Source organism: Homarus americanus, unplaced genomic scaffold, assembly GCF_018991925.1.
Source record: "Homarus americanus isolate GMGI-L3 unplaced genomic scaffold, GMGI_Hamer_2.0 scaffold46273, whole genome shotgun sequence".
NCBI classification, from domain to species: domain Eukaryota; kingdom Metazoa; phylum Arthropoda; class Malacostraca; order Decapoda; family Nephropidae; genus Homarus; species Homarus americanus.
This window is the reverse complement of record NW_024725430.1, coordinates 279,495-305,089: the sequence shown is the minus strand read 5'-3', so window position 1 is coordinate 305,089 and position 25,595 is coordinate 279,495. Positions and strand designations below refer to the sequence as shown.

Here is a 25,595-nt window from a genome sequence, read left to right as displayed (position 1 = left end):
AGTAAGAGGAACTTATTTTCGTGTATATATACTGTGCCAGAGGACCGAGTGTTAGTAGGCCTAGTCTTACCTGAGGAGTCAGACAGTCATGGTAAGTTAATAGCTCAATAGGTCATGATCTGAGCCGTGTTTTTTGTGAAGTTTCTTACAGCTGAGGAAAAAGTGTGTCGCGCCAACCTTGTGTTTGAGCTTAAGCAACTCGTTTGAAGATACTAAATGCTGCTGATTATAAGAAATTATTGATAACAGCTGAGTGACTGGCAAAACCGTTTTCTAGATAATATTTAATCAAGATCAAGGTTGTCAGTGCAATTAAATTGTCTAAGACCTATTTACTCCCTCCCTCTCATGCTCCTCCTTCCCTTTGCCTCCCCCCCTCCCCTCCCTCTCATGCTCCTCCTTCCCTTTGCCTCCCCCCCTCCCCTCCCTCTCATGCTCCTCCTTCCCTTTGCCTCCCCCCTCCCCCTAGATTGATAAACATCCCTCCCTCTCCCTCCTCTCCGGCTCGTCCTTCTAACAGTCTATGGTATACAGTATACACCAAGTACTTATGTAAACTAAACACATAGAATGTTATCTTACTTGTGTTTACTTGTTGTCACGGATTCATGTGGGGATGGTATAAGTGTTTCTTATATTTCTTACCGTAGAGTTCGATACCTTCACACTAGTTACTTACACAGTCCTAATCCCCCACACATATCCACTGCTAATGAAAGAGCGATGACGGAGTCACAGCTCACCTGGTGTCTTATCTCCCGTAAAACAAAGATTGGAGTTGGGTTGCCTGAAGCCTGCCTCATTGTGTCTCAACTCATGACACTTGTGAAAAAAGCAGAATTCCTTGATGAGCTTAGGTCTTGTTCACATAGCTCCGAGCACCTACCCAACGGCCATTACAGGTGACCTCACTAATAGCTTTTGTACACCTTTACTATCAACAGGTGTTGACTATTTTCCTGGAGTACTCCACCAGCTGTAGCCACCTGGTGTATATACTAGACCATCTGGCTCCACCTGGTGGTTACCTGCCAACCTGTGTCGGGGGGGGGGTACAGGGTTACGCCTCCTTATCCTCGTATTTATTGTTCCCCGTCAGCAAGTGTCAGCCGTGGTGATGGTGGCGGCTGTAGTTGTCGCCGGGGGAGGTAAGGGTGGCAGACGTCGACATGGTAGAGGGTATGGGCGTATCCATCACGTTTACGTTCCTGTTCATGTACCTGTTTACCACGAGAAGGTCATATATCACGTGAAAGAACAAGGCGGTGGATATGGCAGTGGACACGGTGGTGGATATGGCAGTGGACACGGTGATGGATGTGGCAGTGGACACGGTGATGGATGTGGCAGTGGACACGGCGGTAAGTCACGTACTGTACATATGTTATTGTTTTGTTTTGTTCTTCTTCAAGGTCAAGTGGCAACATCAGGCCCAGACACAATTACCCTCCCTCACCACCCCTCCCTCCCTCCCCCTCCCTCACCACCCCTCCTCCCTCCTCCCCTCACCACCTCCCTCACCACCCCCTCCCTCCTCCCTTCCCTACTGAGCCACCCCACCTCCTCCTCCTCACCAACCCTCCCTCCTCCCCTCCCTCCCCCACCCTTCCCTCCACCACCTCCCTCCTCCCTTTTCACCGACCCTCCATCCCTCCCCTCCCCACCACCCCCTCCCTCACCCACCCCTCCCTCATCACCCTCCCTCCCTTCCTCACACACCCCTCTCCCTCCTCCCTCCCCTTCCCCTCCACCACCCTCCCTCCTCCTTCCCTCACCCACCTCCCTCCCCCGCCCTCCCACCCCCCTCCCTCCTCCTCCCTCACCACCCCTCCCCCTCCTCCCTTCCCCTCCACCAGCCCTCCCTCCTCCCCTCACCTCCCTCCCACCACCCCTCCCCTCCACACCCCCCTCCCCCTCACAGTCTTCCATAACTATTACCTCTTCTCTACACGATACAGAACAGAGGAAATGATAAAACCGATTATTAGGTTACAGTGAAACCTCCATATAACAATCTTCTCTCTCCCTACTAATCTCACTAATCTCACTACTAATCTCACTAATCTCACTACTAATCTCACTAATCTCACTACTAATCTCACTAATCTCACTACTAATCTTACTAATCTCACTACTAATCTCACTACTAATCTCATTAATCTCACTACTAACCTTACGAATCTCACTAATCACATTTAACATCACGTTTTATACTTCCTTTAAGTTTTGATGAGTCATTTTCAAACCTTCAAGTCATCAATAATTAAATTTTCTAGGTTTACCTCATTTGGTTGATATTTGACCTATACATGGCCTCATAAGGTCAAGTTTTTATACCTAGGTGGTAAGCTTTTCTCTTTTGCTCTCAAATTTCCATCGTTCTGTAATTTCCATCGCTCTATAATTTCCATCGCTCTATAATTTCCATCGCTCTATAATTTACATCACTATAATTTTCATCGCTCTGTAATTTCCATCGTTCTGTAATTTCTATCGCTCTATAATTTCCATCGATCAGTTCCGAGATTTAAGTTTCTGTCGATAATTACAATAATTAGTTTAATAATGTTATAACACTTTATAATAATTTAACCCTCTGTGACTCCAGTACTATTATGGACTTTAAATGTTTTTAAACTATATTATAAAGAGTGAGGGTTGTAATGCAAAGCCCTGAGGCACACCATAATACAACCCCTTCAAATTTATAATAATAATAACAACGGCATCCACAACAACAACAACAACAATACCACACCACCACAACAACACAACAAAACAACAACCACAACAACACCACCAGAACAACAAGAACAACAACACAACAAAACAACAACCACAACAACACCACCAGAACAACAAGAACAACAACACAACAAATCAACAACCACAACAACACCACCAGAACAACAAGAACAACAACACAACAAAACAACAACCACAACAACACCACCAGAACAACAATAATAAGTTGTGAGGATTGGATAGGTCTTTCCTTTCTTGTAAACTCTCAGTGTCTTTCTTGTCTTTTTTTATTTTTTTTTATTATTTATTGGGCACTCCCCTACATCCTTGTGTAAGGTGAAGCGCAGAAGCGTTTCAGTGCCCAACAAGGAAGCATGCTAAGTTCATGCTTGCCTTTATGTCTCATGAGTTAAGGGCGTAGAAGCCTGAAGAGTCAGTGGTTTATGTCATCAAGTTATTGGAAGCTCCAACAACTTGTCCCTGAATACGAATTCGCAACTTTCGATTTACACCAGGTACTTTCTTGTCTTCGTGAATAGAATAACAAAGGTGGCTACGAACTGGTCATCCTGTGCTCTAAGTTACAAATCAAAGTAAGGAGAACACTCACACGAGAAATATATACATCAGGTAGCGTAGATTACGTCGTACTAACTGACACAGCCGATATTAAATTTGTACTGAACTCAAAATGTTATTAAATTCTCTCTCAACTGAAAAATAGATTAAATTTTCACTCAACCAAAAATTAGATCAAACTCTCTCAACTAAAAAATAAAAAAATATATTACATTCATCATCATTCAAAAAATAGATTACATTCTGTCAACCAAAAAAAAATATATTAATTTCTTCCTCAAACATAAAACATACATTAATACCGTAACACGTAAAGACAAAAAAAAAAGTAGTTATTTTAGAAGATTAAGAGAAAATGGAAAATTCCCCACGAAGTCTTCAGAAACAACTGTGACCTTGTTGATTATAATGACTAGTTGTGTTAAACTTACCATGCACTTCAACTATCACCAGAACGAGATGTTTATAAACCCAGTGTCTAAGAGTGTGGGTAAATGCCGAGTTAATGAATGGCAGTTTAAATGAGAAGAAAGGTTAGGTTTGGTTAGATTAGGTTAGATTAGGTTATGAGAATACAGGTAAAGGTGTAGTAATATATATATCAGACATGTTCAGTAATAAGGAGTGAATTTTTTGTGATATTTTGTACAGTTGCCCACAATATACCTTGGACACTTATGATTATAAAACTGTGTAATATTTGTTCGTGGGTCATGCATGCGTGACCGTCTTAGACCTGTGATAGTTGGTAACATTATAAATTACGTCATAATAACAACAACAACAACACCAACAGAATCAACACCAACAACAACACCAACAACAGAATCAACAACACCACCAACAGAATCAACAACACCACCAACAGAATCAACACCAACAGAATCAACAACAACACCAACAACAACAACAACACCACCACCACCAACAACAACAACAACAACAACACCAACAACAACAACAACAACAACAACAACAACAACAGAATCAACAACAACAACAACATTTCAAAATACCAAGAAAACTTAAGAGTAAATACAAGCTGAAAATAACAACCCTCTTTACTTACTTAACCTAACCTAACCTAACCTAACCTAACCTAACCTAACCTATCCTAACCTAACCTAACCAAACCAAACCTTGACGCAGAAGAGGCTAAATATCACCCAAACTATCCACAGTTTTGGCCCTTAACCGTACATGTATAATTTACGTTACTAACTCAACATCAACAAACCTGTCCCTTTAATAGACACTAAAACCTTAATAGATACAGGTTAATTAGTCAAATGTACAGGTGTTAAAGCACAGGTAGTGGTGGATGTAAGGTATGACATCACAGGAGCATTATAACGAGGCTGAGGTTAACACAGTCAAACACTCATTCATACACTCATTCATACACTCAGTCATACACCCAGTCATACAGTTATTGTCCAGGTATGTTCACTACCAATCATAGCTCCTGACAACTTGTTTCCAAAGGTGACGTCACAGAAAAACTGGTCGTAAGATTTTTTTGAGAGTAACACTTCTTGTTATTGTGTTTATTAATTAACGCTGCATCGTATGTTGCTGAACCTGTTGTTATCAATGGGATTACTGTACAGGCTTTCACCCCATGACAAGCATTTTGTTTATATAATTTCTCTCGTGTTGTTGCTGGTGGTGGTGGTGGTAGTATTATTGTTGTTGTTGTTGTTCTGGTTGGTGTTGTTGTTGTTATTCTGGTTGTTGTTGTTATTCTGATTGTTGTTATTCTGGTCGTTGTTATTATTATTGTTATGGTTGTTTTAGGTACTTCACTCACCAGGGTCTTTTAAACCACCGATCACTTACTCTACAACTCTCTACTATAAACGACTTACCTAAACCTAAACCAAGATATACTGAAGGAGGGCCCAACACCCAGGTCCTCCTCCTTTGGGGTCACTGGCCTCTAACGCCGATGGTTCCTGGGTCCAGTTATCACCTCCTTTCTAACTCATAAACATATGATCATACAACCTGCTTTTGCACATGTCATTGCAAACAATTCTTTTTCTTGCAAGCATTATATCCTCTCCTGAATGTCAATTGGAATATCACGTTGTTTTTGCTGATGTCATCCTACACCTGCAAGCATACCTGTTCTGCGGTTCTTCATTATATGCTTCCCTCTCTTGCAATTCGGCTTAACTATACAACTTGGAGTGTCAGGTGTGCCATACTATAGATACACAGGTGTCAGGTGTGTCATACTATAGATACACAGGTGTCAGGTGTGTCATACTATAGATACACAGGTGTTAGGTGTGTCATACTATAGATACACAGGTGTCAGGTGTGTCATACTATAGATACACAGGTGTCAGGTGTGTCATACTATAGATACACAGGTGTCAGGTGTGTCATACTATAGATACACAGGTGTCAGGTGTGTCATACTATCGATACACAGGTGTCAGGTGTGTCATACAGCAGAATAAATCAAAAGTTATGTGATTTATTTCTCTGAGGTATATATAAGCTTGTATAATAATCGCTCTTATATAAAAACAAACATGCGGTAGGTGTGAGTGTGGCTGGTTGGTGCAGGAGAGAGGGAAGGAGAGAGGGAAAGATGCTGACTTGTTTGATGAATTGCCACGCCCACCCCTCCCCCTCACACACACACACACACACACACACACACACGCGACGGTTTATATCTTCGACTTGGCAGCTGATTGAAAATAATTAATATATGCATAATAGGTTAGGATAGGTTAGGTTAGGTTAGGATAGGTTAGGTTAGGTTAGGTTAGGTTAGGTTAGGTTAGGTTTGCGTAATAAGTCATTTTCTGATGATGACAGCTATTTTTTTTTTGTCTGAATTCCTTTCATACGCCTCCAACGAAGCCTAGACTCCCATTCTTCCCACCAAGAGCCACCAGCTTAATACCAAGTCGTGAGAGGGAACGGTGTATTAACCCTGTTCGATTCACGAGGAAGGGTTCAGGTCAAGTGAATGTTCTCTGCATGGTGGAGAGTGAGAGGCGAAGGCACTCCTATATAACACTAGCGGCCGCCTCTTGCTTCGTCTAGTCCACAGAGGAACTACGAGACATGGTGAGTGAGGCGTAACAGCTGGGAAATCCCTTGGGTATACTGCGTTTGGGAAAGGGGCCATCAGACTAGGCTGGGTTGGGTTGGGTTGGGTTGGGTTGGGTTGGGTTGGGTTGGGTTGGGTTAGTTGGGGCTGGAGCTGGGTGTTATATCTCATTATGTTGTAGTCACCTGACACTCTCTCTCTTACTCCATGCTTGTCTCCTCCCGTCAGCGTGCGTCAGGAGTACTGGTGGTGGTCCTGGCGGTGGCGGCTGGGGTCCTCGCCTCCCCGGGTGGTTTTGGCAAAGGTGGCGGCTACGGTGGTGGTGGTGGTAAGGGTGGTAAGGGCAAGGGTGGCGGCGGAGGCGGCGGCTACGACTACGAGTACGTATACGTGCCAATCACCGTACCCGTCCACTACTACCACACCGTCCACTATACCAGTGGATATGGCGGCGGGGGCGGCGGCTATGGAGGAGGACATGGCGGCGGCTATGGAGGAGGACATGGCGGCGGCGGTGGCGGCGGTGGATTCATCGGCGGTGGACATGGCGGAGGTGGCGGCGGCGGTGGATTCATTGGCGGCGGCGTTGGCGGTGGTGGACATGGCGGTGGTGGCGGTGGATTCGTCGATGGTGGACATGGCGGGTGGCGGGGATATGGTGACGGCGGCGGCGGCGGCGCGGTGGATTCATTGGCGGCGGCGGCGGCGGTGGATTCGTGGCGGCGTTGGCGGTGGTGGACATGGCGGTGGTGGCGGTGGATTCATCGATGGTGGACATGGCGGCGGCGGCGGTGGATATGGTGGCGGTGGCGGCGGCGACGGTGGATTCATCGGCGGTGGACATGTGGTGGCGGTGGATTCATCGATGGTGGACATGGCGGAGGTGGCGGTGGATATGGTGGCGGCGGCGGCGGTGGCGGTGGATTCATCGGCGGTGGACATGGCGGCGGCGGCGGAGGATTCATCGGCGGTGGTTATGGCGGCGGCGGTGGATTCGTCAGTGGGGGCGGCGGTAGTCATGGAGGTAAGTCATGTTTACTTTCATTGATGGAATAATGTCTTGTGGGTGTTGACGCGGGTGTGGGTGTATAGGCGGTGGTAATGGCGTCAGACACTCACCCAGCACCCTCAGGTTACCTTACAGATGTCTCCACAAACCCTCGAGGGCTGAGGTCCTGCTGCAACCTAACCTCCCCACTCCTCTCTTTCTTCACAGTCCTCCCCTCCTTCCCTCCGTCTTTCCCTATCCATACCACCATTCTCTCTCTCTCTCTCTCTCTCTCTCTCTCTCTCTCTCTCTCTCTCTCTCTCTCCACCTCGTCCACACACGGCAGGGTAATACCCCGGCCTAAACTTGATGACTCGCTCTGCTTTCAACTCTTGACCCCAATGCACGATACTCAAGTCATGTTCATTTTTTTAGTTGTGTGATATTTTTTAGTGAAGCCTGCCCTCCCAACACCCCCCCCCCCCTCTCTCTCTCTCTCTCTCTCTCTCTCTCTCTCTCTCTCTCTCTCTCTCTCAGTCAGCTGTCTTAAGACGTCATCCATTTAAGACTCAGCCCTTCAAGACTTCAACCGTACAGGACCTCAGCAGACCTCACCTCACTTCACTTCACCTCACCTCACCTCACCTCACCTCTTGCCTCATAATAATAGAACCAGGAAGAGTATTTCTTTTATGCCACTTTCAAGAGAGGTGATGCGTTGGCTGAGTGATCATAATGCTCGTTTCCCGTCCAAAGGGTAGCTGGTTCGCACCCCGGGATACCTATTCAGTCGACTTAGCTGTGAATGAGTATCTAGTTATATAATTTGGGGAATGGAATTGTGTTGAGTGCAGTACCGACCATATTGTTTTGTTGTATATTAATAGCATCGTGTACCGCGTGCTATATCCAACCTGTTTCTAATGACATATTTATTATTAGTCAAATTTATATTTTTTTCATGAAATATAATTGTAACTAATCAATTGTTTGCTGTTTTTTTTTCCCACAGGATATGGGAAGTAGAGAGCTGGTCATCCTACACGCTTGTTTGTCCGTCTGTTTGTTTACTTGTGTGCCTGTCTGTTTGTTTACTTGTGTGTCTGTGTGTTTGTTTACTCGTGTGTCTGTCTGTTTGTTTACTCGTGTGTCTGTCTGTGTGTTTACTCGTGTGTCTGTCTGTTTGTTTACTTGTGTGTCTGTCTGTCAAATATATAAATCGAAATTTATTTTATACTACAAACTTTGTATTTTATAAATAAAACCTACCACAACGATGTATTTTATTCCTAGTTATAATATTTCAAGTGTTGCTATTTAATTTGAGAAGTTACTGAATGGTGTAATATTGATGTAGAGAAAATAATGTTATTTTTTTTTATTGATTCTACGTGGAAAAGAAATAGCGATAATAATGATACAAATTAAAGGGTAGAAATATTGATAATTTTTACAGCGAAAGAAAAGTTAAGAGAGATAGTTATGATTGAGGTGAGAGAGAGAGAGAGAGAGAGAGAGAGAGAGAGAGAGAGAGGGGAAAAAGAAGGGAGACATAATGACAACGACACAAATAACAAGACAGAATAAGAAAGGGAGAGAATAAATAAGGGAGAAGGGATATAAGAAAGAAGTAAAGAGATAATAAGAAAAATAAAGAGAAAGAGTGAAAATTGGAGAGATAAAGATGAGAAAGAAAGGGAAAGAATAAGACAAAGATAGAGAAATTATGAGGAAGAGAGAGGGGAGACAGAGAGACAGAGAGACAGGTGATAAGAAAGAGATATTTTCACTTTCTCTTTTAAGTGAAATTCTGCACACACACTCACTGACATTTACACACAGTACAGACATTCACTCATACTGTTACACAGACAAACCCACACACACAGACAAACCCACACACACAGACAAACCCACACACACAGACAAACCCACACACACAGACAAACCCACACACACAGACAAACCCACACACACAGACAAACCCACACACACACACAGACAAACCCACACACACAGACACACACAGACAAACCACACACACAGACAACCCACACACACAGACAAACACACAGACAAACCCCACACACACAGACAAACCCACACACACAGACAAACACAGACAAACCCACACACACACACAACAAACCCCACACACACAAACAAACCCACACACACAGACAAACCCACACACAGACAAACCCACACACACAGACAAACCCACACACACAAACCCACACACACACAAACCCACACACACAAACAAACCCACACACACAGACAAACCCACACACAGACAAACCCACACACACAAACAAACCCACACACACAGACAAACCCACACACACAGACAAACCCACACACACAGACAAACCCACACACACAGACAAACCCACACACACAGACAAACCCACACACACAGACAAACCCACACACACACAGACAAACCCACACACACACACACACACACACACACACCCACAACAAACAGACAAACCCACACACACAGACAAACCCACACACAGACAAACCCACACACACAGACAAACCCACACACACAGACAAACCCACACACACAGACAAACCCACACACACAGACAAACCCCACACACAGACAAACCCACACACACAGACAAACCCACACACACAGACAAACCCACACACACAGACAAACCCACACACACAGACAAACCCCACACACACACAACAAACCCACACACACAGACAAACCCACACACAGACAAACCCACACACACAAACAAACCCACACACACAGACAAACCCACACACACACAGACAAACCCCACACACACACACCCACACACACAGACAAACCCACACACACAGACAAACACCCCACACACACAGACAAACCCACACACAAACAAACCCACACACACAGACACACACACACAGACAAACCCCACACACACAGACAAACCCACACACACAGACAAACCCACACACACAACACACCCAACACAACACACACACACACAGACAAACCCCACACACACAGACAAACCCACACACACACACACACAACCCACACACACAGACAAACCCACACACACAGACAAACCCACACACACAGACAAACCCACACACACAGACAAACCCACACACACAGACAAACCCACACACACAGACAAACCCACACACACAGACAAACCCACACACACAGACAAACCCACACACACAGACAAACCCACACACAGACAAACCCACACACACAGACAAACCCACACACACAGACAAACCCACACACACAGACAAACCCACACACAGACAAACCCACACACAGACAAACACACACACACACAGACAAACCCACACACACACACACACAGACAAACCCACACACAGACAACCCACACACACAACAACCCACACACCACACACACACAGACAAACCCACACACACAGACAAACCCACACACAGACAAACCCACACACACAAATATTATACACACATACATATAGAAACATACATATACACATTTACTCTCTCATACACACCAAAAAATTTAAATACTTACGTCTCTCTCTCTCTCTCTCTCTCCTCTCTCTCTCTCACCTCCACCTTGTAATTGCATTAATCTTAAAAATAGAAATAAAAATGCTTAGTCATTTAAAAATCCAAGTCGAGCAGCCTACATGATAGCTCAAACTCCTCCTCCACCTTGTGTGTGTGTGTGTGTGTGTGTGTGTGTGTGTGTGTGTGTGTGTGTGTGTGTGTGTGTGTGAGTGATAAAAACTAGACTGGCGGGAGTAGTCGGGAGTTGGCTTCAAGAAACAGTTTCCCATTGCCACTTATTGTCAGCTTTGATAAAAATTTTAAAATCTGCGATGAAATGTTAGTAATGTTGATGAAATGTTAGATATGACATTAAGACGTTTTTGAAATGAGTTATATGATCTTGAGTATGTTACTAGAAATATGAGTTCCATCAAGAAATTAGTTAAAATGGTACATAAGTCAATCAATATATTAAGTTACTAGTGTCTATTGCCTTTTTGTTCTGCGTTATGAAGCCAGGCGGAACAGAGAGCTGTGACTTATAAGGCTTGGGGTAGAATACGACTTTTTCTTCAATATAATGACAAGAGAATGTTAAATCTTTCTAGTGGCAAAAAGTTACATTTAAGCAAAGTCAGAGTCCAGAGGAAAATAGTATAAGATCTGCTGTGCTGGTAAATGACTTGTGGGTATGTTTATGTTACAAAAACTACAGTTAATTGCCGATTAACGATAACTTCTATGTATTTTTTTTTGACTGACCTTAAACGATCATGAAAATCATAAAAATATATATATAAAAAAATGCCTTCGTACAAAACCTAACCTAACCTAAACTAAACTAACCAAACCTAACCTAACCTAACCTAAACTAACCTAACCTAACCTAACCTAAACTAAACTAAACTAACCTAACCTAACCAAATTTATTATACACAAATTAATTTCTACTAAGTTATAGCAATAAAAACGAAGGGTTTATCCATATCTGGCAAAAAATTCAGGTATTTTTTTAAGGTTTAATCAGCACGAATCTCTATTTAGTGTGTGTGTGTGTGTGTGTGTGTGTGTGTGTGTACACCTATGTCTGTTTTTGTACTTCTGACACTCAAAGCATACACACATCACCAATACACTGATATACACAATACACAGCATACAAATCACAGCAGCATTAATACCAGTGACAGCAACAAAAATAATTACAACTGCGATTCATCTGTCGAAATAAGAAAAATATATATATATCATTTGAGAACATATTAATATCAACCATTACAAACACTTATAAAACGAGTTATTTTAAGAAAACTAACATTAACATGCTGAGGTGGGTTTTGGAGTAATGGGGTCAGCTAGTTAACCTTGAGTCCAGTGCCTATGTTAGCTGCCCCCGACTGGGTTGTTAAGTCATGATAGATAAGGGGAGTGTTATCGATCCTCATGACGTTATCCTTGGGTTAACATTTTCAGTCTGAGTTTCTCTATAAGGTGATTACTGAATGAGATAGTCGTGTCCCTGTCTGTCTGTCTGGTTGGCTCTCTCTCTCTCTCTCTCTCTCTCTGCGGTACACCTGTATGAGTTAACACCTGTAATTATTAAGTCTCTGGAGGTCAACGAATAAATTAATTGATATTTCCCAAATTTTCTATTATTTTTATTATACGAATACAATAGCAGCTGATTAACACACACACACACACACACACACACACACACACACACACCACACACACATTTACGTAACTATATAAAACACGCCCATCTTATACCTGACCTCTATCAATTCATTTCACTTCCATCTAATAATACTACCTATATCATATAACTAAGTAAGAATAATCTTCATATACTGTATAATTACCCTTTCATATATCACACTTAATTATATATAAATTTCTACTTTTTCTTAGCACAATGACAAAATCTTTAATACAAATATTTTACAATATAAATTATCTCATAGCTTTAGGGCAGACGCTGTGATGGCCTTTAGTGAGTGATGTAATAATAATAATAAATAATAATAATTAACGGTTTATTAAGATAACATGGCAGCCCGAAGGTTGAAAATATACAATGAATAGAGATGATATGGTGAAATCGGGGAGTGGGTCACTTGATTGACAAAGGCTTTCATTACGAAAACCTAAGAAACATAGAGTCGACATATAGATTAACTTTAGATCTGGTACTGTGAGAGCTGGTCTGTAGACATTCTTGTGACCTGATGTCGGCACCAAGAGTCCTTCCCACTGTCTTGATGGCCGTTGTACCTGACTGCTAAGCAACTACCTCACTACAGCTGCAGATGCACCACGTGGTCGGGGTAGGTCCTCCAGCTCACACAGGGTGTTGGGGATGGTTCTTGTTCCTCATGTGATGTAGTTAGGAATTCATAGTTCTTCACCTGGGTGGAGTAGGGAGTCCTCATTTCTCTCCTGGTGTAGTTTGGAGTGTTTCTTGGCTTCTCATCCAGTGTTGGGGGTGGCGAGTGTACCGCGGGTGTCAGGTCAATATTGGCCGCTAAGTACTGATTGTCACTAACAGTTGTTTCTTCCTTTCGAGTTGAAATTGTCACTTTTGTATATCAGTTGTGGGTTGATCTTCAATCTTTGCACTGTACTGTTGGCGGGAGGATGTTGATAAATAATGATGGGGAGGAGGAGATGGGGGAAAGGGAAGGCCAGACAAACCACGGCCGCGTCAGTGGGCAGCGCTGACTACACACGTCCTTACCCTATGAAGGCTGAAGGAAGAGTGTGTGCGAGCGCGCGCGCGTATGTGTGTTTTGTGTAATAATTATAAATAATAATAAACGGTGTATTGAAAAAGTTTGCAGCCTGAAGGCTGAAAATATACATTGGACATAAATGACTTATTACATACATTGGTGGTTTAACAAAAGCCTTCATTAGAGAAAGGTGAAGGAACATACAGTGAACATACAGATTAATGTTTACACACGTAGATCATGTGAGCTGAGGTGTTGAACAGTAGACACGTAGTGTAGTAACTCCCTCATAGATGGCGTTATGAGAGGCATCACGTGGAGTAGTAGTTCCCTCACAGGTGGTGTTATGAGGAGCTTGACGTGGTGTAGTAATTCCCTCACAGATGGTGTTATGAGGGGCATCACATGGTGTAGTAATTCCCTCACAGATGGTGTTATGAGGAACTTCACATGATGCTGTAGCAACTCATTCACTACGTGGTGTCGTAGCATCATGGGGACACCATGTGGTCTGGTGTCACAGGACCTCACTGGTGTGGTCACAGACCTCCCTATCGTGGAGGTAGTAGAAGTAGATAATGACGAAAATTACCATGTTATTTACTTAGACTTTAGCAAAGCTTTTGACAGAGTACCGCATCAGAGGCTTCTGAGAAAAATTAAGGCTCATGGTATCGAGGGGAAAGTTTTAAATTGGATAAAATCATGACTCACCGATAGACCGCAGAGGGTCAGCGTAGATGGTGTTAAATCTGAGTAGGGCCATGTAACCAGTGGGGTTCCCCAGGGGTCAGTACTAGGCCCACTCTTGTTCATAATCTACATAAACGATCTAGATACTGGGATCAGCAGTGACATAAGCAAGTTTGCGGATGACACCAAAATAGGGCTGCAGATTATTTCAGGGCAGGATGCAAATGCATTACAGGAGGATCTAAATAAACTGCAGGGGTGGTCTGAAAAATGGCAAATGAAATTCAACACCAGCAAGTGCAGCGTACTTAATAATGAAGGAACAAATACTGTCAATGTATACAGCCTTAACAACATCAACCTAGAGAAGTCGACTTGTGAAAGAGACCTAGGGGTACTTGTAAGCCCGGACCTATGGCCTAGAAAACAGTGCGTTAATGTTCGAAATAAGGCAAACAGAATATTGGGTTTTATATCTAGAAGTGTAAGTAACAAGAGTGCAGAGGTCTTATTGCGACTATATCTTGCGCTAGTCATGCCGCACCTCGATTATGCGGTTCAGTTCTGGTGCCCTTATTATAGACTGGATATCAATTCACTAGAGTCGGTGCAGCGAAGAATGACGAAAATGATTCCGGGACTTAGAAACCTTCCATATCAGGATAGATTAAAGAAACTTAACTTGCATTCCCTAGAAAGACGAAGAGTGCGGGGAGATATGATAGAAGTATTTAAGTGGGTGAAAGGAATCAATAAAGGGGATTTAGATAAAGTTCTTATAATATCCGAGCAGGATAGGACTCGGAGCAACGGATTTAAGTTGGATAAGCTTATGTTTAGGAGGGAGATAGGAAGGAACTTGTTCACAAATAGGGTGGTGGACGAGTGGAACAAGCTTAGCAACTTTGTAGTAAGTGCTGGAACTCTGGAAAGTTTCAAAAGGAGGCTAGATAGATTCATGGATGATAGGGAATGGTAGTAACTCTCGACAGGAGCTGCCATGCACAGGCCAACCGGCCTATTGCAGACTCCTTATTTTCTTATGTTCTTATGTTCTTATGAATTATCACTGGGTATCTGGGACCTCACTGTGTGAAGGTTAGCTTGGGTAAGACTCAACTGCCGAGTTGTTTATCACTGACTTAAGCACTGTTCACCACTAGTCAAAACTGGTTCCAGTCCTTTCCCAAATGAAATAGTAACTTCTGGCGAGAACTTGTTGATATTCCGGTGGGGAGAAGGGTTCAAGGGAGGGAGTTGGTATGGCCAATATAACAGTTGACGTGGCTGCTGCTGAGCAGCGCCAGGTGCGTCTGACCCGTCTTGACCCATCTGTGGTCAAGGATGAAGTGTCTGTGTGTGTGTGTGTTAAGTGCCTCTGGTGTCAAGGTTGTTCAGTTCTCAGGTGTACACTGTTAATTATGGTGTTTTACATGTAACCTGTTCCCAAGACTGATAATAAAACAGCTCTCTCTCTCTCTCTCTCTCTCTCTCTCTCTCTCTCTCTCTCTCTCTCTCTCTCTCTCTCTCTCTCTCTCTCTCACCCTTTACACACTTATGACAGACAGACAGACAGACAGACAGACAGACAGACAGACAGACAGAGACAGACAGACAGACAGACAGACAGACAGATGAACACACAGCTGTACTTCCTGGTTCTCTCTCTCTCTCTCACCAGTCAACTCCTCCGCCCACAGGTGAGTCAGTCGATCACCAAGCCTCCTGGTCCACCTCGCTTCTCCTGTCTCCACTCTTTGGTGAGGGGGAGGAGGGTGAGATAGTGAAGGAGAATGAGGCAAGGAAGGAGAGAATGTGAAAGATGAGCGGAGAAGGACTAGTAGGATGGAGAGTGAAGGAGGAGGAGGGGGAGGAGGAGTAGAATGAGGGAAGGTAAAGGAAGAGTGAAGAAGGGGGAGGAAGAGGGAAGGTGAAGGAGGGTGGGGGAAGAGGAAGGTAGAGTTGAAATCTTGCCACTTTAAATATTACAGGTTGGTCGGTCAGCGTAGTCAGGCGTAGCAACAGCAACAACAGCAACAACAACAACAACAACAAAACAACACCCTCCCGATACTTTTCTCTTCCTCTTCCTCCCTCTTCTTCTCCTCCTCCTCCTTCTTCACCTTACCCCCTCCCTCTTCTGCTCTCCTCTCTCTTCTCCTCCTCCCCCACCTGGGTTGGTTAGGGTCAACCAGCTGAGTCATGGAGGCAATGTGGCAAAAACTGGTTATTTCTCTCCCTCCCTCCCTCCCTCCCTCCCTCCCTCACTGTGTCTCGGTGCATTAATTAGCACCCTGTCCATGCGTGCCTGCGAGTTACAACGTATCACAAACACACTTCACCCAGGCATATGTATTTTTTACGTAAACAACATTATCATATGTTTTTGCACATCTGAGGGAACTACTACACCACGTGAGTTCCTCCTAACACCATCTGGGAGGGAGTTACTACACTACGAGTTTGCTGTTCAACACCTACATAAATCTGTATGTTCACTGTATGTTCCTTCACCTTTCTCTAATGAAGGCTTTTGTTAAACCACCAATGTATGTAATAAGTCATTTATGTCCAATGTATATTTTCAGCCTTCGGGCTGCAGAATTTTTTCAATAAACCGTTAATTATTATTATTATTATTATTATTATTATTATTATTATTATTATTATTATTATATAATTCTTGTATGATGACATAACATACATAATATTGCATAAATTGCATAATGCATAGATTTTTAGTTTTGTCAATACTTTCAAGCATCTCATTTTTATATAAACTTTCAACGCATATATATTTTTTGCATCTATTTCCAGGTTATAATGATTTTTTGTAGTAGACATAGACACAAACAGATAAACATACACACACAAACATACACACACACTACTACTACTACTACCTTCGCCACCATTTTATTACCTTAATATTAAATATCCTAATACATAAGTAGTTATCCTAGCTGTGTTGAGTTAGTTGGGCCGCAGATCTATGCGGCATTCAGTGACTGTAGCCTCATAATCAATATCTACAACTGTTGTCGGCTTTGGGGCCGATGCTCTCGTTCCCCTGAGGCAGAGCAAAGCCGACCGAAGGAGAGAGAAGGACAGTTGACATCTCACCTGTCCCTGACACCTGTCCCTGACACCTGTCCCTCACACCTGTCCCTCACACCTGTCCCTCACACCTGTCCCTCACACCTGTCCTTCTCACCTGTCCTTCTCACCTGTCCTTCTCACCTGTCCCTCACACCTGTCCCTCACACCTGTCCCTCTCACCTGTCCCTCACACCTCTCCTTCCCACCTGTTGACTAAGAACAGGTTTTCGACTCTTCAATTACTCGAGGTTCATGAGTTAGTGGGGTCTTTACCTTCACCTGAGGATCATGTGATATAACACTTCCTTTACGCCTGTGGCAATATTGTGAGTGTATTTGTTTTGTTGTTTTATATCTTATTCATTTTCTTTTTTCTTTTTTTTCTTCTTTTCTCTATTTATCTTTCTCTGTTTATTTCTCTCTGTGTATGTCTGTCTCTGTCTCTCTTTTTTCTTTCTTTCTTTCTCTCGATCTAATTATTTTTATTTCAACCTCTCTCCTACTGATTTTTCAATGTTTATCTCTCTCTCTCTCTCTCTCTCTCTCTCTCTCTCTCTCTCTCTCGATAATAGATACAAGTCACAGTATCTGGCTCATATCACGACATTTAAACCAGTGACTTTACTCATGGAGGAAGCAGACCTATTTAATTACCTAATTGAAGATCTAATGAGAGAGAGAGAGAGAGAGAGAGAGAGAGAGAGAGAGAGAGAGAGAGAGAGAGAGAGCACGAAGAAATGAAGATGAAAGATTGAAAAATAAAATAAAGATTTAATGAGAGATGAGAGAGAATTGGAATAAATAAAGAAAAGAAATAGAGAAGGAAAAGGAATGAAAGGAAAAACAAGTTATGAAGTGTTAAATACCTGAGCAGGTAAGGAAGATTATTACCTTACAGCACTGGGAATGAATTCACTTCCTGGTTTCATAAGATACTGTGTGTGTGTGTGTGTGTGTGTGTGTGTGTGCGAACAGGTAAACAGGTCTTCCACTCTCACCTCCCACCCCATAACCAGCCGACCTATCTATTAATAGCTCATGCACACCGTCGCTAGAATACCCTAAACCGGTTGTGTTAAAGGACCCCAACTCACGAGTTACCTGAGGTCAGTGGGTCGTCCTGGCCACACCGAGAGGCCACATTCTGTCTAACCACACACCCTCATACTACCACACCCTCACACTCCCTTGCAATAATAAACCCTTGCACATCCTTGCAATACCACACCCTTATACACCCTTGCAATACCACATCCTCACACATCCTGCAATACCGCACCCTCACACACCCTTGCAATAACACACCCTCACACACCCTTGCAATAACACACCCCCACACATCCTTGCAATACCATACCCTCATGGGATCCGGATAAAAGCAGGTTACGTTACGTTACGTTACGTTAGGTATTGCAGTCTTCTGATATAATAAATGTATTATTTTACATGTCACAGAAGCGTTCATAAACTGTAAATAATAATGAATAAAAATAATTATTTAGAAAAATTCTTATCATTATTTGTCGTAGGGGCTTTTGTCCGGAGGAGGGGGGGGGGCTTCTGTTCGAGGGGGCTTTTGTCCGGGGGTCCCTTTGTCCTACACTCGCACACATATACATACACCCACATACTTAATAAGTTAAATGAACTACCGGTTATCACACACACACACACACACACACGTTAATTAGACTAGCAATTAACACTCCCTGTTCTCTCATATCCAGTGAAAGTCGGTACCAACACAAGAAGTCAACATGAAAAAAACGTAAAAACTTGTAAACCTGCGGTGACCAGGTACCATCACCACACCGAACCAGGCGAGGCTCTCCAAACGTAACCAGTTTCACCAGGCAAATATATACTGTACAGTCTCTGGCCTAAATCCTAGGAACTGAAAGTACACAACGGTTGGCAAGGCATCAAAGAACACGGTAGTTTACCTCGGCGTGGATTTAAGCTTTCAGTTGTTTTTTGTTTTTGTTTTTGTTTTTAACTTAAAATAGCCCCAGCTGTTGGATTACAAGGGATTACAGGTGATTACAGGTGAATGGTTACAGGTATTTGCAGGTGGATTATTACAGGTAATTACAGGCCAATGATTACAGGTAAACGGTTACAGGTGAATGTTTGCAAGTGAATGATTATAGCTGATTAAAAGTAAATGGTTACAGGTGATTACAGGTGACTTATTACAGGTGATTACAGGTAATTTATTACAGGTGAATGACTAAAGGTTCATGATTACAGTATGGTGCCAACTCAGTCCTTGAAATGACTCTTAACAATTCAGAAATGAAGAGAAACAGAATAATTATGAAGCGAGACGAGGATGGGGTCAGTGTGTGTGTGTGTGTGTGCGACCAGTTCTCATCCTAATACACTCCAGGTCTAGTAAAGGCCCCTGTCTAGATGGGCCCCAGTCCTAATAAACCAGTCCTTATGGGCCCCAAGCTGACCTAAACCAATTACAATAGAGTTTGGAGAATTATTATTAGTACCTACTACCTCTGTGGTCCATTTAGGGTCGAGTCCCAGTTGTAATGGGTAAGTAGGATTTATTAGAGGGTTGAGGCTGATGTGAGTGAGGCGGCGGACAGGCAATAGAGGCGTTCGGGCGAGTCATGGCGTGTAATTATCAGCTCAGACATTGACCCCTGCAAACCTTATGCTTGACTCGTTACGTAAGGGCGTAGCTGAACGTCATGTCGTAAATTCCATAACCAACACCTTCCTTGTTCACCACCATGAAGCGGCCACGAGACACCGTTCTACGTGATATAGACGACATATATATCAAGGATACGATTTTACCCTTAAAAATTTTTTTTGTTGTGTACCTGAACAAGCCACTACGCCCTCCTGACGAAGGATAGACCACAAGAGACAATGGAAGGGCGTCAGGGTAGAGAGAGGTTAATCATATTTCTCATTCCACACGTCGGAGACTTAATACAAGATATACTGTGATTCCTGTATACTGTATTATTCTCCTGTATTCTAATTTGTTTTTCCTCCATCTGTTGGTTACTGTTGTATGTGTGTGTGTGAGTGTTTGTCCGCGCTCTTGTATATACCTGTATGTCTGTTTGGTTATTTGTTTAGTCTCTCTCAAGGTGTTAATAATAATCTTAATGTTTATTGTGCTTCTGATACTCTACTGTAAACAATGTAAACTATGAACTGACCTTAAAGTTCACTAATATACTGTACGGTGTCCCAGAAAATGTCCTCCTCCTCCTCCTCCTCCTCCTGCTCCCTCCCTCCATCCCCCTGCCTGCCTCCCCCTCCCTCCCTTTTTTATATTTTATTTTTTCAGAGAAAGGAGGGTGAAAGAAGATTAGAGGACGGAGAAGGAAGTTATAGTTCGGAAATTGAAGAAGTTTAGGAGGAGGTAAGAGAGGGCGGGCTGACCCCAGCTAAGCTAATAATGTGTCAGGGTTGTCATGGGTTATTTATTGTCTGTTGGTACAGGCACTAGACATCCTACCCTCTCCCATACATGGGTGTTTTAAGGGCCTTATTTCATATTCCGCCGACCCTACTGGCGGATGTTGGTCTAGGGAGGTTGTCTATTGCCAGGCAGGAGGGAGGGAAGGAGGGACATTTTTCTGGGACACCATATAAACACACACACACACCTACCCCCCCAACACACTTCTCCCCCACACTGACAATACATTCCACAGAAAACGAGATGTCTCCTAGTAATTCAATGTAACACCCAAGCTCTTACAAGGAAACATTTACCATAGTTAAAAATAGCAAAAAAGATGAATTAGGTGTATTTTACTATGGTTAAATTACTGCGATGTTTATAATGAATAGTAAACTTTAACAGCAGTTCATTGTACTGGTTGAGTCACTGAACTCTATTGAGAAACAATTAATCTACTGTGAATAAAATACTGAATAAATTAAGTGTTTGAGGATATTTCGTCATTGATATTTATAATAGTAAGTTTAAGTGTCTGAAAAACTATCATCCTGTTGTAACGAGGTCACAAATTCTGAACATATGTATTTTTCTGTACTTCATTTAAAAAGTCGTTTACCCTCAAAAGATGCCCAAATTATACATACTGTAGATAAGGTAAGGTTAAGCTTTTTATAGTGGTTTAAGCTGATTATAATGTTAATCATGTATATGCATGTATTATGACAATATACTGTACATGATCGTCTGTGGCCAGTCAGAAGTGTTAAAAAAAGACAAATAGGCCTACATAGAAGTTTTCGCTATTCGGCAATGATCCCTATTTAGTGTAACAACTACGATATTTTTCAATTTTATTTCAACTCACCCCAAAAGTGGTTGCAAATTCTACACTAAACACCAGATTTAGGAACACACAAACACGCTCTCCAGATTTTTTAGTTATATTTCATTAAGTAGAAGTAGTACAAAATCATTAAAAATAGCATAATTTACACGTTTACACTTAACACTGTAAAACACACACACACACTATATTCCTTGCAAATCAGTGTTCATACAAAACGAACACTTGGCAGATGTGTAGTGAAGATAACGCTCTATCTTTAGCCGTAGAAGGGTTCTGCGTAAGGGGTAACGTGGTGTTAGAAGAAGAAAATATTTCGTTTGCTCACTCCATCACTCACTCACTCACTCACTCATAGAGAAGAATTTTATTTATGAACTCATCAAGGTTTATATATGTGTTCAACTTTGTACTAGTTTAAATATAAATAAATAGTTATTCATCACATTCTTATTACATTATTACACACACACACACACACACACACTCACTTCCATAATGACGCCTATGGTATCTTCTGGAGACTCCGACCCTGACCCGTTGGAAAGCGTATTCTGTGGCGGTGACCAGCGCCACCGTGTCCTGCAGTAGTGACCAGCGGGAAGGAATTAGACACACCAGAAGAATCATGTCAAGGATTATATATATATATCAATAATTTACGGAATGTTTATACTACATTGTTTACTATCTTGGTCCAATTGTCTTATTATTAGCATTACTTGAACCATCTACGTACACTGTATACCAAATGTAGGTACACTGTATACCTGAACCGTGGCAATAACTGTATACCTGCACCGTGTAGGCACACTGTATACCTGCACCGTGTAGGTACACTGTATACCTGCACCGTGTAGGTACAACTGTATACCTGCACCGTCTACGCACACTGTATACCTGCACCGTGTAGGTACACTGCATACCTGCACCGTGGTACACTGTATAGCCCGCACTGGCACACTACACCTGCACTGTAGGCACACCAGACACCTGCACCGTCTACATACACTTAAAACTGCACTGTAGGCATGCTGTATCTGCACCGTGTAGGTACACGTATACCTGCACCGTAGGCACACTGTATACCCGCACCGTGTAGGCACACTGTATACCTGCACCGTGGTGTACTGCATACCTGCACCGTAGCACTGCATATCTGCACCCAGGCACACTGTATATCTGCACCTGTAGGTTACCGTTCGCACTGTCTACGAGCCGCTAGTTTACTCCACGGTGTGGGTATTACCTGCACGTGTAGGTACACTGTATACCGCACCGAAACACTGTATATCTGCACCGTGGCAATAACTGTTACCTCCCCGTGTAGGTACACTGTATACCTGCACCGTGTAGGTAACACTGTATACCCAGCACCGTAGGCATAACTGTATACCCGCACCGTAGGTACACTGTATACCTGCACCGTGGTACACTGTATACCCAACCGTCTACGACCCGTATATCTGCAATCGGTCGGTTACCTGCACCGGGTACACCATATATCTGCACCGTGTAGGTACACTGTTTACCTCCTAGGGTAGTAACTGCATACTGCACCGTGCAGGTACACTGTATACCTGCACCGTGTAGGCACACTGTATATCTGCACCGTAGGCACAATTCGTTTACCCCTCGGTGTAGGGCACATCAGCACCCTGCACCGTGTAGGCACATTCGTACCTGCACCGTGTGGCACACTGTATATCTGCACCGTGTAGGTACACTGTATACCTGCACCGTGCAGGTACACTCGTATACCTGCACCGTCTACGTACGCTGTTTACCTGCACCGTGGTACACTGTTTACCCTCCTCGGTAGGTACACTGAGCATCTGCACCGTGTATGTACACTGTATATCTGCACCGTAGGTACACTGTTTACCTGCACCGTCCACGTGACGTCGTTTACCCGCACTGTGTAGGTACACTGTATACCTGCACGGTGTAGGTAATACCCACTTTGTACCGTGTAGGAAACTGTTTACCTGCACCGTCTAAGTACACTGTTTACCTGCACCGTAGTAATACTGTTTACCTGCACGGTAGGCACACTGTATTCGCACCTAGGTTAATTGGTTTACCCCCCGGTGTAGGTACACTGTATACCCGCACCGTGTAGGCACACTGTATATCTGCACCGTGTACACAGTGTGCTCCGCACCGTGGTGGTACACTGTATACCTGCACCGTGTAGGTCACACTGTTATCTGCACCGTGTAGGTACACTGTTTACCTCCCCGGTAGGTACACTGTATACCTGCACCGTGTAGTACACTGTATCTGCACCGTGTAGGCACACTGTATACCTGCACGGTGAGGTACACCGTATACCTGCACCGTCTATGCACGCTGTTTACCTGCACCGTGAGACCTGCATAACCTGCACGGTACACTGTATACTCTGCACCGTGTAGGCACACTGCATACCCGCACCGTAGGTACACTGTATACCCGCACCGTTTACGTACGCTGTTTACCTGCACCGTAGGCACACTGTTTACCTCCTGGTGTAGGCACACTTTAGCATGCACCGTGTAGGCTAACTGTATATCTGCACTGTAGGTAACACTGTATACCTGCACCGGTAACACTGTATAACCGTGCACACTGTATATCTGCACCGTGTAGGTACACTGTTTACCTCCTCGTGTAGGTACACTGCCATACTGCACCGTGGGGTACACTGCACTGCACCGTGTAGGCACACTGTATATCTGCACCGTGTAGGTACACTGTTTACCCCTCGGTGTAGGCACATCGTATACCTGCACCGTGTAGGCACACTTGCTCCACCGTAGGTACACTGTATATCTGCACCGTGTAGGTACACTGTTTACCCGCACCGTAGGCTTAATTGTTTACCTCGGTGTAGGTACACTGTATACCTGCACTGTAAATAATTATACCTGCACCGTGTAGGCACACTGTATACCCGCACCGTGTAGGCACACTGTATATCTGCACCGTGTAGGCACACTGTATACCTGCACCGTCTGGCTGCATGTTACCCTGCACTGTAGGTACACTGTTTACCTCCTAGTGTAGGTACACTGTATACCTGCACCGTGTAGTACACTGTATACCTGCACCGTGTAGGCTAACTGTATATCTGCACCGTGTAGGTACACTGTATACCTGCACCGTGTAGGCACACTGCATACCTGCACCGTGTAGTCACACTGTATATCTGCACCGTGTACACTGTATACCTGCACCGTGTAGGTACACTGTATACCTCCCCGGTGTAGGTACACTGTATACCCGCACCGTAGGTACACTGTATACCTGCACCGTGTAGGCACACTGTATATCTGCACCGTGTAGGCACATACACACCACCGTGTAGGTACACTGTATAACCTGCACCGTGTAGGTACACTGTATACCCGCACCGGTACACTATACCTGCACCGTGTAGGCACACTGTATACCTGCACTGTAGGCACACTGTACATCTGCACCGTGTAGGCATAACTGTATACCTGCACCGTGTAATAACTGCATACCCGCACCGTAGGTAAACTGTATACCTGCACCGTCTACGTACGCTGTTTACCGCACCGTAATACTGTTTCACTCTCGGTAGGTACACTGTATACCTGCACCGTGTAGGCACACTGTATACCCGCACCGTGTAGGCACACTGTATACCTGCACCGTGTAGGTACACTGTATACCTGCACCGTGTAGGCACTGTATACCTGCACCGGGTACACTGTATATCTGCACCGTAGGTACTAGTTTACCTGCACCGTGTAGGTACACTGTATACCCGCACCGTGTAGGTACACTGTATACCTGCACCGTGTAGGTACACTGTATACCTGCACCGTGTAGGTACGCTGTTTACCTGCACCGTGTAGGCACACTGTATACC

The 25,595-nt window shown here is 43.8% G+C and overlaps 1 protein-coding gene and 1 long non-coding RNA gene across 2 annotated transcripts; one reads left to right on the top strand and one right to left on the bottom strand.

Moving 5' to 3' along the window:
• Positions 1–6,323: 6,323 nt before the first annotated feature.
• Positions 6,324–8,411, top strand: LOC121864854 (glycine-rich protein 5-like). Its single transcript, XM_042364018.1, has 5 exons — positions 6,324–6,414; positions 6,626–6,880; positions 6,914–7,121; positions 7,281–7,421; positions 8,398–8,411. Exons 1-5 carry the CDS (start codon positions 6,412–6,414, stop codon positions 8,409–8,411), a joined length of 621 nt encoding a protein of 206 aa, XP_042219952.1. The 5' UTR covers positions 6,324–6,411.
• A 13,385-nt stretch (positions 8,412–21,796) lies between these two features.
• Positions 21,797–22,290, bottom strand: LOC121864842. The gene is made up of 2 exons (XR_006088675.1): positions 22,207–22,290; positions 21,797–21,991 (listed from the first exon to the last, which is right to left on the bottom strand). It is a non-coding gene; the product is annotated as an uncharacterized LOC121864842 (long non-coding RNA).
• Positions 22,291–25,595: the final 3,305 nt, after the last annotated feature.